The sequence below is a fragment of the Perca fluviatilis genome, chromosome 1 (genome assembly GCF_010015445.1).
Source record: "Perca fluviatilis chromosome 1, GENO_Pfluv_1.0, whole genome shotgun sequence".
NCBI classification, from domain to species: domain Eukaryota; kingdom Metazoa; phylum Chordata; class Actinopteri; order Perciformes; family Percidae; genus Perca; species Perca fluviatilis.
Window position 1 is genome coordinate 36,899,691 of NC_053112.1, and position 14,204 is coordinate 36,913,894.

General features: G+C 39.1%; 3 protein-coding genes across 5 annotated transcripts in view; 2 read left to right on the top strand and 1 right to left on the bottom strand.

The window, feature by feature from the left end:
• The window catches only part of krt222 (keratin 222), a 36,251-nt gene extending 34,210 nt beyond the window's left edge, over nt 1-2,041 (top strand). For both annotated transcript variants that reach the window (XM_039797908.1, XM_039797901.1), the window contains one exon: nt 605-2,041. In XM_039797908.1, the coding sequence (XP_039653842.1) occupies nt 605-818 (214 nt within the window). In that variant the 3' untranslated portion in view covers nt 819-2,041. The remainder of the gene's footprint in view (nt 1-604) is intronic.
• Nucleotides 2,042-6,715: 4,674 nt separating this feature from the next.
• Nucleotides 6,716-14,204, top strand: part of LOC120557532 (zinc finger protein Aiolos-like) — a 60,293-nt gene continuing 52,804 nt past the window's right edge. The window contains exons 1-2 of one of the 2 annotated variants that reach the window (XM_039797983.1): nt 6,716-6,825; nt 9,037-9,125. Coding sequence is in view for 1 of the 2 variants with exons in the window: in XM_039797956.1 (XP_039653890.1) it covers nt 7,414-7,426; nt 9,037-9,125 (102 nt within the window). In the remaining variant the exon portion in view is untranslated. Of the gene's footprint in view, nt 6,826-7,346; nt 7,427-9,036; nt 9,126-14,204 lie in introns of those variants that run through there. The other variant, XM_039797956.1, reaches the window with a different exon arrangement.
• LOC120557549 (tensin-4-like) lies at nt 6,800-13,317 on the bottom strand. The gene is made up of 9 exons (XM_039797997.1): nt 13,229-13,317; nt 11,866-12,148; nt 10,476-10,812; nt 9,851-10,188; nt 9,656-9,751; nt 9,343-9,474; nt 8,024-8,116; nt 7,277-7,354; nt 6,800-7,177 (listed from the first exon to the last, which is right to left on the bottom strand). Exons 2-9 carry the CDS (start codon nt 12,116-12,118, stop codon nt 7,101-7,103), a joined length of 1,404 nt encoding a protein of 467 aa, XP_039653931.1. The 5' UTR covers nt 12,119-12,148; nt 13,229-13,317; the 3' UTR covers nt 6,800-7,100.

Below are 14,204 nucleotides of genomic sequence, written 5' to 3' on the forward strand. Positions count from 1 at the left end.
CCAGGTCACATCTGAGGCAACTGAAGAGTTCTCCCTTGCTGCCCTCTGGTGTTATTGTGCAGCCAGGTGTATCATGCATACAATGAATGAATGAAAGAATTTGTGGTTGTTGTTGTTGTTGCACAGTAAGATTGAAAATGGTCCACCCCGCACGGAATTACATGACACACAATAATACTTAGGGTTGCCTTAAAATAATCGATTCTCCAATTAAAATCCATCTTTGTTTGAGTATTCTGATATCAATTAATAAAATCCCAAAATCAATCTTTTTAATATATGCATTTTCACCATGGCTGCTGTTTCCATAGGCTGACAGTTGATGACTTGGCTTTGTTAATCCTTGCTGTAGAGAGCTCGAGCATGACTATGTCCAGAAAATACGCCAACCACTGTTTTTTACAAAGCGAGAAGGGGGGGAGCCAGCGTCATTTTCTTGGTTGCAGTTGAGCCGGCTAGCCAAATTTTCCTCAGTCTCCCAAGCAGGTGTAATTTCGAGTCGTCATTAAGTAACAAAACAATCGTGTCAGTAGGAACTCGACATCCTATCACATCAGATATTATTGCTGTTTATTGCCAAGACTTTTGACCTCTCTCCTACCAGGACGGAGAACTTTGACAAGGTGGTGAAGCAGTGGGAGGGCTCCTTCTTCAGAGGGAATCCCAAGCTGCGGAAGAAGTCGGTGTCGCTGCGCTTCGACCTGCACATGGCTGCAGCAGACGAGGGCTGTGGCCAGACCAAACAGGACAGCCTCCCCGACGTGGAGGTGTGTCTGATCATGAAGAGATCGCGCAGCATCCCGACTATCACACAGTAACTCTCACTGCTTTTACGCTGCTCCAGGGGTTAGCACTGGTGATTGTTGACGTTACAGAAACATCAGCTGTGCCACTGACATCCGGGGTATTACCATCCGTTGCCAATTAATGCGCTTTAATGTGCGTTTTCAAATCACAGCATTCATTGAACTTTTGCATTTTTTGCACCTTTGCAACTGACGACTGAAACTTGAGATTTCTCTCATCAAATCTCGACTTCTGGCAGGATAAGCATTTCCCATCAGGCTATTGTGCTGATCTAAGCGGGCCATTTTTTTTTTATAGTGTCAGAAAACCACATCAATATATATCAGAGCTACACTCATTACCTTACAGAGGATTACAATGTAATGTGTAAACATATTTCTTTTTCATCATTCTATTTGAGGAAAAAGTGTCTCCCAATGCTTTCACTGTTTCAGTATGAGGTCACTGGACCATAGAGATTATATCGACCATGCACACATTACTACAGCCTTGAATTGTAATTAACACTTGGTACAGGAGGCTGAGTGCACAGCAAGATGGAGACAAATGAAGGAGTGGAGTCACAGAGGACTATGAGCTGCTGCGAACTATCTAAAGGTGGATTTCTTTTTTTCTTTAAGAGACTGTACGGAAATTATTAGGGGGAGAGGGGTGCAGGAAAGTGGGAGGATTATGTTGTTTTTTATTAATTGAATGTTATCTCTTCAGTTAGCAAACCCTAGTTTGTCACTATTCAGTAAGCAGGGCACATTATTTTGTTATGCTTGCCATATGTTTGAAGCACACAATCCTCATTTTTTTTCGTGCACTTTTAGTTATCAATGGCAAAATGAATTGTAACAATTCAACACAGCTAAATCACTTTAAGATTTTGTGGGGAGGGTGTTGCAATTTTTTCTCATAGTCAAGGGGAGGGTCCAATGGAAATACTAATAATGCTGCGTTTTAAAAAAAGTTAAACCTAATGTTCACTCTCCCCCACCCTAATAGTTTCCCTGAAGTCTCTAAATGCTTGCACTGCAGACACATCCAGCACTTAGAAGAACATTAGCACTGAGAGATATCCAGATCGGCTGTACTTTGAGGGTCTTCTGTCATTACAGTTCATTATTCTCTCTTTGTGGAGAAAAAAAAAATATCTTGAAACACAAACTGATAATGTAGCTACATTTTACGATGCATTATCGCAAAAAAAAAAAAAAACTGCAGACTGTGATCTTAACAGCAGTGAAGCTCTTAACACCCACCATCTCTCAGAGGATTTAAATTCCCTGTCTTAACCAGAGGAGGGCAGTCTTTGTAAATAGTTAACACTGCAGTGTCTCTTCAATGCTCAACTCGGGGTGTGTAGCACGTAACATCTGTTACACCTTAGATTAAGAGTTTTTATGCTACATTTTTGAGTTGGCACCAAATAAAATAAAACTAAGAAAAGGACCATTGTGCATTGCATTTGGGTGCCTCCGAATATATTGAGAATATTTAAAGATATTATCTATGCAGTTCTGAGCTTGGTTTTGCTTTGCCTAATGGAGCACACTTCATTCTGGGAGCTCTGTAACTCCAGAATGAGGCATTATGCTTTTATCTAACAATTTATCATTTGAAAATAAAAAATAAAAAAAAATATGTGAAGTGTGTGTTGTGTTTTCTGTCAAATGTTCATATCATCATAAACTTAGTTGGATGAACTAGAACAGTGGATCTCAAACCTTTTTTCAATAATGTACCCCCTTTGACATATTTTTTTTTCAGCCAAGTAGGCCCTGACCAGCGGCAAACATTTTCGGTAGAAAAAAAAAAAGGCTATATAAAGAATACAGTGGTTCTCAACCTGGGGGTCGGGACCCCAAAGAGAGAAAAAAAAAAGAAATAACATATTCTAGACTGGGGAATGGTTTTTACATTATTGTGTGAAGTTTGGTACATTTCATGTGTTATATTCAGAGCTTCATTTGTAAATCAGGAGGTCCTGGAACACAGAAAGGGTCAGGGGGGGGAGAGAAAAAGTCCCAAACGCATCACAAATCCACAGAGCCTGGAGCACATTGGACAAGGCTAGGTGCTAGCTGCTAAAAGTAAAACTATAAGTCATTAAAGCAAAGCATTATGTGTTTACGTGTATCAATAAGAGCATTCAAAAAACTCACTCAAAATCAGCAGGGGAAGGCGTGTAGAAACAGCAGTTTGCAGCTCTCTTTCTCTTGTTGTCAATGGGGGTGGTGGGGGTCGCGAACACCGACCTCATAATCCTGGGGGTGTGACTTGAAAAGATTGAGAACCACTGCATTTAAGCATGGCTCCATCAGTGTCTGATTTACAGTTTGTTTTTAAATTTTTTAAACAACGACAATGTAACTGAAAAACACTTAAATGCCATTTCAAATGTTTAGAATCCATCACTAAATTCATTCATTTTTATAGTATAGGATTTATGCATGACTGATATATTTTTTAATTAACTTTATTTTTAATCTCACAGACCCCTGTGCAGTATTCCAAAGTACCCATTGGGGTATGTATACCCCCATTTGTGAAACAAGGAACTAGAAGGCACAAAGCGATAAACCACAATGTCTTCCTTTATGTTTGCAGAAAGGCTTTGATGATGAGGTAAAGGAAAAGATAAAGCACTCTGTTTTTCACACTTTCAAGCACGTCTCTCTCGCTCTCTCTCAAGCTCAGACGAACATTTGCAAAGTTCAACAGGTCAACGTGTTTATTGCTCATAACAATTATAAAAAATACATGAATATACAGAGAAGAATTAGTTTACAGTGTAGTATAATACATACATTCTGAAATATACAACTAGGGTATATGCAAAGTGCTTTGAAATGAAAGGATGTGACAATGTGACTATCCTTCAAAATCCCTCATCACTATCACACGCACGCATCGGCTAGTGCAGATTTACACCTCATTGGTTTACATGGGACTCATTCTGCTGTACATTTAAGAAATAAAACAAATCAAGTGCTTTACCATGCCCTAACCCAGGGGTCTCAAACTCTGGAAAATGAAAATCATATCAAGGGCCAGACAAGTATACTTTATTGACATGCTTTTATTAAGAAAAGTCAAATAGCTTTGACTGTATTACTCCATGTCGCTTTTTTTTTGTTTGTCACATTCTTTTGTCATTTTTCTTGCTTTCTCCGACAAAAGTGAGCAAAAAAGTTCCAGCCATCAGTTTAGCAAATCAAGCAAAACAAAAAGTAGGCTACCACACAGCCGACTCTTTCTTAGCCCGAATATAGAAACTCACTGCTTCTGTGGGATTTTGAGTGTCGGCAAATCTGCCAAATTCTGCTTTGAGTGTCGCGTAATTACAGTTTGAAAAACACTTTCCTGTCTTCTTGAGTTTGGCGCACAACTAGATTACATTTATTGTGAAGCTCAATTGATATGCAGGCCGGATCCAAACCTGAGAGGGGCCGGTTTCGGCCCGCGGGCCTTGAGTTTGACACATATGCTCTAACCTCTGTGTAAGCTGTTGGTTTCTGACATTTTCTACAATTACATTTTACATTGAAATTATATTTTGGGAGTATAACACAAACATTGTTGAGTTTGTACCAACATCTGTACAAACTGGTTGGAAATGTGCTAACAGTAACAGTGTGACATTTAATTACAATCATATGTTGCTGGATCCTTGGAACCTGTTATGTTCATGATTGACAGCTGTCCAGTCTTGTATATCTTCTCATACATACATACATATATATATATACATATATATACATACACACACATACACATATATATATATATATACACACACATATACACATATACATATATATATATATACACACACATATATATATATATACATATATACATATACATACATACATATACACACATATACATATACACACATATACATACACACACACACACACACACATATACACATATACACATACACACACACACACAGCACACACACACACAAAGAGAGACAGACAAGACAAGAGAAGAGAGAGAGAAGAGAGAGAACAGAGAGAGAGAGAGACACACACACACACACAGTACACACACAAGGAAAGAGACACACAGAACACACACAAGAGCAGACAGAGACCAAAGACACAACAACACAGACAGAGAGAGAGAACAGAAAGCACAACAAAGAAACACAGGACACACACATGGAACACAATGGAAAAACAGAGACAGACAGAGAAAATAAAAGAAGAGAATGGAAAAGAAGAGAAAGAGAAAGAGAAGACACAAAACAACAGAACAGGAAATAAAGTAAAGAGAAAGAAAAGGAAAGAGAAAGAAAGAGAGAATGAAAAGAAATAGGAAAAACCACACAGAAAGAGCACATAAAAGAAAGACAAATAAAAGACATGAAAAAAAAAAAAAAAAAAGAAATAGTAAAAGAAAAGGAATGGAATAAAAGACAGACATTCGGGAAGAAATGGAACAGAGAATAAAAAGGAATAACATAAAAAATAGAATGTACACAAAAAAAAAACACATAAAAAAAACTAACTTAATGGACACACATAGCCCACACAAGGAAGAGAGAGATAGAGGAGAGAGAGAGAGAGAAATATATATATATATATATATATAATACACATATATATATATATACATACACACAATATATATACCACATATACATACATATATATAATTTATATAGATAAGAACATAGAAAGAGAAGAATAAATAGATAATCAAATAAAGGAAAATAAAAAATGAAAAAAAAAAACAACCACCACAAATGCACCACAGTAGGTGAAGGAAAAGAAAGAAAAGGAAAGGGATAGGACACTTAATATAAAGAATCAACGAACAAACCAAAAGTATACAAAATAGTAGGGAGGTGGAAGGAGGGGCCAAAGGAAGGATACTTTAAAGACAACTTGAAAAAGAACGCGCGAAGGACACAAGACAAGAGTGTAGTGGGGAAGAAGTGAATATAAAAGAGCAGATAAATAAAATGAAAGGAAGGAAATAAAAGGAGAAAGAGAAAATTGAAAGAAAATATAGTAACCCAACAAACCCAAGGGCGTAACAAAAAGGAAGAATATAGAAAAAGAGAAAAAAATAGAAAACAAAAGAGAAAAAGAAAAAGAGAAGGTATAAAGAAACAAATAAAACATGAATAGGATACACAGCAACAATATAAGGCAGTAACAATAAAAGGAAAGGGACCATTCTGCTGCCCAATGAGTTACTTTCATGTTGCTGCCAATACTTATGTAGGCTACTTCTACTTGAATACAGGACATACTTGTGGTGGAGAATGTTTACCTTGAGGGAAGTAAAAAATCTGAATACATCTTCCCTTCCACCACTGTCAGTTGATCGATTCATTAATTAATTGACTAAACAAGTTCCATCTATTCATCTGCCAGATGCTTGTGTCCAAAGCCAAATACACTTGACTTGAAAAATAAATTACAGCCACATCAATCAATTGATTGGCTTTTTCAAAGTTTAAAAATAAGTAGTACAACGAAGAAAACATATTGACTCCAACCACAGGTGAAGCACAGGTGTAAATAATTCCACTAATTAGCTATGTCTTCATTCCATTCCTCCTCTGGGCAAGCAACATAACACATAACAACAAGACCCTAGTCCTGGCACACGTACAATGACACGAAGCCTTCATTAAGGTTAGTTAAGGTTATTAGTTACACCTGTGTGTGCTTTTCCAGTGTGGGCTAACGTTAAGGGTCAATTAACGTAAGCTAACTCTCTGAGGTTTAGTTAAGGTAAAGTGAAAACAGTGTTTAGAGTCAAACGAACCTTACTTAAATTTACTTTTAACACTAAAACGTTTCTATTTCTCCCTGAGGACTTTCTGAAAAGTTTCAGAGGAGTCCTAAACACGCAGGCTACGTTACTGTAAAGTTAATTGACGTTAGCTAACGTTAGCTGTTAGCTAACTTAACCTCAATTAGCAAACTGTTTGGGACAAGCTACTGTTAGCATTTCCTACATGGCTCCAAGACCATCATGTTTGTGACTACAGAGGATGAAAAGGTAGAACAAATATATATAGGTTAATTTAATGTAGTTTAACGCCACATTTGTTATTGAAACGTGTTTTTATGTAAAAACTTAAAAATGACATGTCATGTTCATTGTTATCCCTCAACCCAGTGACATAACGTCACATTGTTGCTGACATTCCTTTATTGTGTCTGACAGCTCTGCTTCTTGTTTTTGCCCCTAGGTCACGTTAAGTGGCACTTTAGAAGCATTCGTTGACGATAAGTGCTAGTAAAATGACATGCTAATGCAACAGTCTGTCACTGTTACTTTGTCCCACCTGTTCTACTCTTGTCATCTGATGCTGGTTTGCTATTTGCCCACTCTTCCGCTGCGCCCAGATCTGTGTAGGCAAAGAAGAGATTAGGTTTTAATTTTTGCACACAAACATTTTTTACAGACAAATAAAATAAAAAGCCTGTGTTTTGCAGTAATGGCCTACCTTGGGAGTGGAGCAGTAATTTGCAGGGTAAAGCATAAGCAGAAATAGTGTGCTGGTAAACCAGGGCAGAGAGACTACCTGCAAAGATAACACAAAATCATATTAGTACAGAGCTAACTAAGTACAAGTAGGCTACTATGAGAAATTCAAGTAAGTATTTCACTGACATTATTTTAAAGTGTAAATGAGGAAGGGGATATTATGATTAATGCAGTTTAGTGTTTTCCTTAGGTAATTCTTTTGATGTCGATAGAAAGTTTGCTATGTAAATACATATCTTAATCCATTGGCCCATTCCAGGATCAATTCTACTATAATTTTAAAAGTCTGGATATTTTTATTATGATATAAAGACTTTCACATTATATTTAAATTAAGAGTAAATCTGGTTCCATTGAAATTGCCTTTTTTTGTTTTTTTGCTGTTTGGGGGTTTTCCAGAGCCACCACAGCTATTGCAGAGATGGGATTCTTTGGAAGCAGATAAGAAAGAAAGCCACAATGAACCTTGATAATGGCTCTGTGGGTGTGGGAACACACCCTGTGAACTCATACTTTTTTGAATAAAGAACAAGATCCACCCACTGCTGCCCACCCACATCTTTAGAGGCCAGACATGGCTGACTCAGTTCTGGTGTGGCAGACAACAGCCAGACCAGGATGTGTACTGGTATATTGAGTAGGCAAGTGAATTGTGAGTGAGTTTAGAAAGAAATTGATCACTGGACTTGTTGTTGACTTTACTTACCAAAGTATGGTTCCTGAGAAGAGCCTTTGATGCGCACGCCCTTAGCAGATGATTCAATAAGGAAGTGTCTGACAAGATCTGAACTGCTGTCTCCTGTTTTGATAAAAAAAGACAATAAAATACATAAAAGTGATAGCACTGGCAGTTATTTCATATGGCTCATGACTAATCCATATTTTTGTTTTATTCATGATTATTTCTTTTTTTTAAACTTATTTATCTTAAGTGTCCTGCACCACATGATGCCCAGCACAGGCTTACAAGACACTAGACAACATCAAACACCAAGATGATAACACAGCCAATCATAACAGATGAAGATCCACAAATTCAAAAGAGAAGATTTTAAAAGATTTAATTTACATAAAAGGAATGTTATATAATAGAATACCCTGTAACCTATTATGAAGGATACAGAGTCCGCTGCCACGCATTTTCTATAAATCTCACCAAAATGAATAATAGTTAACAAGCATGGGGCATTGAATTACAAAGTGAAATTCATCTTCAACAACACCAAGATCACTAAAAACACAAACGCTGCTCTATTTAAACTATATTCAATAAATAGTTCTGTCTAGTAATCTTCTCATTAAACGTAATTTCATTTTTAAAAGATGTGACCTATTTCATGTCACTCTTTCACAACCCTAACAAATATTATGTCTTATAACATTTTTCTTGTTTGACTATATCTAAATTACACTGCATATTGTTCCTCAAAATAACATCGATGTCAAAAAGAGACGATTTGGCGACCTCTCTTGACCAAGGATTACTCAGCAGAGGAATGTCGTAACAGACAATGTACTCTGAGTCTGCACACTGAAATGGTCTCAGTGCCCGACACTCTGCTCACATGTCTTTCATATCCTGCATTCCTAAAAAAGTTTAAAAAATACAAATCTGCAAATGGAGTAAACCTCAAAATTGTTTCGTGAGTGAGATCCATTCTTTCCTCTTAGATTGCTTACAATGCCATAAACAGATGGTTTTCTTTTGTGTTTATACAGCGTATACTGTGGGTGGAAAAAATAACAGAACTGTCTCCTGCCTCGCCACACATCCCATCAGACATGCCCATTCACATCAGCCGAGTTGGGTAAGTGAAACCCTGAGCCTTTCGTGTCTCTGGTATAGACACATGACGACAGCTGCACTGTGTTCACGTTGTTTGTCTGTGATTGTGGTAGTTGTGGCATTCGTGACCTTCTCTTTCCTGTATCTGACCAAACGCTGCTATGGCTTTTATAATAGCACGGGATTCAAAAGGAGTCATGAGGTCAAGCAGCTGCACTGACTAGTATACGTAGGTTTACCTGGGTAGGTGGTAGCAGTGAAGTGGCCGGCCATTTGGTCCACCTTCATAGCCAGGCCAAAGCTGCCTTTGTAGGAGGTGCTGTCTCTCACCACAAATGTCCCTGCCTCCTTATCCTTCACCAGAGCTTCAGCTAGAATGAATGAAGCACCACAGAAAATGCTTAGACAGTTGCAAATGTGTGTTTATTACTGTATCTGTACTGCAGAAGAATCCTATACCCCTGCAAGATGAAATAAATTCAGAGCCTGAGTAAAGCTATTACTGTACGTCTTCAATGAGTTATTTCTGGAGTAATGTTTCGAGATTCTCACCTTCTGCTCTGTTGATGTGTGGACGGAACCAAAACTTTGAAGTGTCCATGACAAACTTCATTGAGGGCTGGCTGCCATTAAAATGGGCTTGGAAACCTAAACAGCCGTTAAAAAACAACATGAGAGTGGGGTCAAATACCGTTTAAAATATGGTAGCTGCCAGCGAAACAGACTACTATGAGACATGTGACTCACTGTGAGGAGAACATGGCTTTGAGTTGGACACATGGGTGGTCTGCATCAAGTCCATTTCTGTTCCAGGAGACTGGATGTGTAGATCCGGCTGTGGTTCACCGTTGATGAGCAGTACAGGAATATCGTTGAAAGACCCAGAGAGCGAAGACGGACTGCTCTGTGCTCCTTTGCCGTGGCGCTCCTGTAGATGTCCTCGCCTTAACAGCGGGGGCTTGTCTGGGCTGTGCCCGTCATGAAATGGCCTCGTTCTGGACCCATCACTGAAGGAGCTGGACATGCGAGTGAGGATGGACTCTGGAGAGTCAGCTTCAGCGTCTTCACTGGCCAGGGACAGGTTGCTATGCAGGGAGGAAGAGGATATGTTGTAAATGTACAGATACCCTGTATCAGTAAACATTGCCTTAACGTAAATGATACAGATACAAAATATGGCACCACACTGTTTTTGGGAATATGGTTACAACTGGTTTCCATTGTTATTACTGCTTTAAAACTTTTGTTCGACTGCAAAATCACAAACCAGAATCAGCCCACTAAGTCCCCAGTGAAGGTTTTGCATCATATTTAAAAGATCCACATTCCGGACTTGTTTAAAGGCAGGCCGTGCTTTGATTGTGAGTTTTACCTGCCAAGGATGTAGCTGGTGTCTGAGCATGTTGACATGGAGAGGAGCGAGACAGCACTGTTTCTGTTTGAGTGTGACAAGCGCAGGGACCCTTGGGAAAAGGTCGCGTCATGTTTTTGTGAAGGATTTCGTCTGGGTGCACTTCCAAATGGCAGCGGAGGCAGGGAGGATGTAGGGGAGCTGGAGAACACCAGTGTGCCATGGGCACTGCAGCTGGCACTGCTGTGTGTAGGGATGGGTATACTGGGTGACACGGATGGGACCAAGGTGGGCAGGGAGCGGGGAGAACAACCTCGAGGGACCAGCACGCAGTGGGAGACATCTTCATCTGAGTCGTCTGGGAATAGAGAGGAGAGTCTGAGCAAAAGCACTGAAAAGGGATAATGAAATGTCTTGAAACCGACCGACGCACTCAGTGGAAAAACCCTGCTTGTTCCATGATTTCTCTGGCTTCATGGTTTGGTTTTCTGTTTGCAAAAAGGGCTTGGCCTAAACTCACCTGATAAAGACATTCCTGTTTCTCTTGCTGGTACTTGCTTGAACAGCTCAGGTCATTACTTCCACGCGTTACAGCTGGAGGAGTCCCTACTTGTTCTTGTGAACTTGAGGATCTGTCTGCGTCACTGTGTTGATAGGCACTGAGTGAGTTTATGCCCTCAGAAAAACACTGTAGCCTGTGTGACTAGTGGCGTCTGCAACTGAAGTTACATAATATTGACTAATGTTGAAACAGAAATAGCATGCACCTTAGACTATAGGCAAGTGATGAGGTGTTTCAAGGGGAAATAATCTGTTTTGCAACAATAGAAAAGAAGTAGTCATCAACCCATCGCGTGCATTTTGTCTTTTACGCTACTGTTTTTTAACTGATGAAATGAACCTTTCCGTGCCTGATTTCTCATCACTGTCGCTTGATTTCCTTCCAACTTGTTCATCGCCACGAAACATAGCACTCAGCCCTCATAAACATATGACCAGACATCCTTTAAGAGAAGATGAGCAACAGGAAATCCACGACTCTTGTGCACACTTTCTGATCCGAGCTGGTCTGAGAGAAGACACATGTGAGTGTCTTCTTCAGCGAGCTTCTCTGTGTCTGTAGCAACATGTGCAGGGTGTGGTACTAGTCTAGGCAGTAATCCCAGAACAGCTGAATTGGTGCAATTACCCCATGATTAAAAAAAATAAAAATTATCTTAAAAAGGGAGGTACATTTCCAAAGCCCCAGGCTATGTGTACTACTTGTTTTGTAATGGTTACTTTGGTTTTATTGTGCTCTGTCACACCTCTGTAGGTTGGAGGCTGTCATTTGTTGACCTTTTTGATGTGTTTAACTAATAAAGTTCTAACAGCAATGAAAGTTGGAATAGTGTAGAAACAAAGGTGGTACCTGTTGGAGGCCTGATGCACGAGGGACTCCTGTTGACTTCAATGGGTTTAAATGTTGGATCCAGTTCTAGGATGAGCTGGTTGAGATTATCCATTGAAATATCAAGATCAGAGTCACCATTGTTACCGCCGAGCTCCGTGACACTGGGATGTTGGTTGACTGTCTCATGCGCCGAGTCCAGGCGGACAGTTTGACCCACTCTCAGAACGTGAGTGGGTATCATTCGGGACATGCCTTTAGCTGTAGGCATCATTTTAGGAGAGCTCTCAGTCTTCTGGGACTACTACAGAGATACAATAGAGAGGGATCAGTTACACTGTCTTCACTGGAATAATAGTCTTGCTTTTGTCCTCTTTGCAAAACAGACTAACTAATCATAACCTTTTTTATCACTAGATACTCATATTCATAAAAAATTAAGTGCATTTTGGCCACAGTTATGCATTATACCGTACATAAACGCCAATCACGTTTTTCATTGCTGCTTTCTGTGATTAAAACAACATCTTGCCAACATTTGCTGTGCAATTGCATTTGCAGCTGCTAGATTTTAATAAGAAATGTGTTTTTCCAATACAATCGTTCACTCGACTAAAGCAATGAATAACTTGAAAGCTTTTGCTGAAGTTAATAAAGAAAATTACAATCTGTGTCCTACAGTGCATATGTCAGTAAACGTAGCCCAAGGCTTCCCACATTGGTTTCTCAATCCATCCATAAGACTACTGGACGAATAATGACACAAGCTGAGTAAACGGCTTCCTTAATGCTGATCGCAGCGTGAGTAGCTGTTGGGGAAGGTTGTGTAATTTGGGGGGAAATCTGATTATACTGTGTCTCCCTCTCTTGTGTTTCAGACAGGAGTGGTGCTCAATGAGTCACCCAGGTGACTGGTGGTTGCTGTGACTACACTAGTGTTTTCCTACAACAGACAGAACATTTCTTTTAAAGTAGTCTACAGACAAAAATCTGCTTATTTTAAAATAAAAATTCAAACCAATCAAAATGTGTTTTTTTTTTTTTTACTTTTCAGAAGCAGTCACTCAGACCTTGGTCAATAACAATGGTGTGCCACACACATAAAATTGGCATATGAGCTGCATTGCAATTTTTGACCTAATGAGCAGTTTTTCATTTTAGGAAATGAGAGCATACATATGTGCAGCATCCTAATTTGCTTTGACATAACTTTTTATCTCCTTGCTAAGACCTGCTGCTGCAATAATAAAAAATACACTGCATTCATAATGGGCAGGGAGCAATCCAATAAAAATGAAGTGCTGTTAATATATTTGTTAAAAGCTGCTGCTCGTGTATATTTTTTACTGTAACTGATTATCTTAGGTTAAAGAGGTAATCTTACCTTGTTTGTTTTCTTCTGGTCAAAATTCTGCAGCTGTAAGGTTGTTTTCCTCTCAGACTGTCCACTGTTTTACTTTGACATTTTGTGTGTTGCATGCTTTTAATAATGAAATCCCAACCCTTCTGCCTGTGAGCCTATCAGCACTGAGGATCACTAATCCCTGCAGCTCCTACTGATGATGTCATTTTAGCTGTGTAAAGTTTATGACTGGAAGGGTGTGTTTTTTTTGTGGTTTTTTTTTTTTTACATAGAGCTAGGATTTCAACTGTTCTGAAGAAAGTGTATTAAAACAGGTAGTACATGGGGTGTTATTCCACATCATTGTTTGTAATGTGCTTGCATATGCATTTTCAACTTTCGCATTATAAAATATTAACCTGGCGGTGCATGGGTTAGGGTTGGGGGTTAGGGTTTGCACAGAATACTGGGTGTTGTAGGAAATGTTGAAACAAGCAGGATCTTAACTGCTGATCCTGTGTGTTGGAGTATCATCTGTTATCACAAACTCAAATGAGCTTTTTATCTGATTTGTCTGGTTCTACTGCTGATGTAGGTGCACAATTTTATAAAGCCAGTATGGTGATGAGTTCATTAATGCTACTGAATATTTAGATTTTATTCACCAGGTGACCTGATCAGCACCTGTGACGTAGGCTTCCTTGAAGTTTAACTTAAATATAATTTTCTTTACAGTCAACCTGCACACTGTACATTCTGGTGTGTTTAACAGTTAGTGATGACTTGGTCAATTGTTTTGATAAAGCAGGACAGTCTGTTCTGGGTGCTTCCTGACTCAGTCAGGTGATCTCTGGATTAATGATGATGATGATGTATGGTTTGTATTAATTCCTCTAGATTTAGACGCAGCTTGAGACTTGGATTTCTTATCCGGTGTTCTTTCTAACCTTTGCTGACAAGGTGTGTCACTGTGCTCCCATGACTCGTGGAGTACCTCAAGGGTAAATTCTTGTACCAT

Bases quoted from the DNA above. Each gene is read 5' to 3' on its own strand.
- LOC120557549 (XM_039797997.1), bottom strand. From the start codon at position 12,118: ATGATGCCTACAGCTAAAGGCATGTCCCGAATGATACCCACTCACGTT. The intron at 10,813-11,865 runs GTACCACCTTTG...CTCTATTCCCAG, and splicing joins GTGCATCAGGCCTCCAACAG to ACGACTCAGATGAAGATGTC. The intron at 8,117-9,342 runs GTAAACCTACGT...TTATCAAAACAG, and splicing joins CACTGCTACCACCTACCCAG to GAGACAGCAGTTCAGATCTT.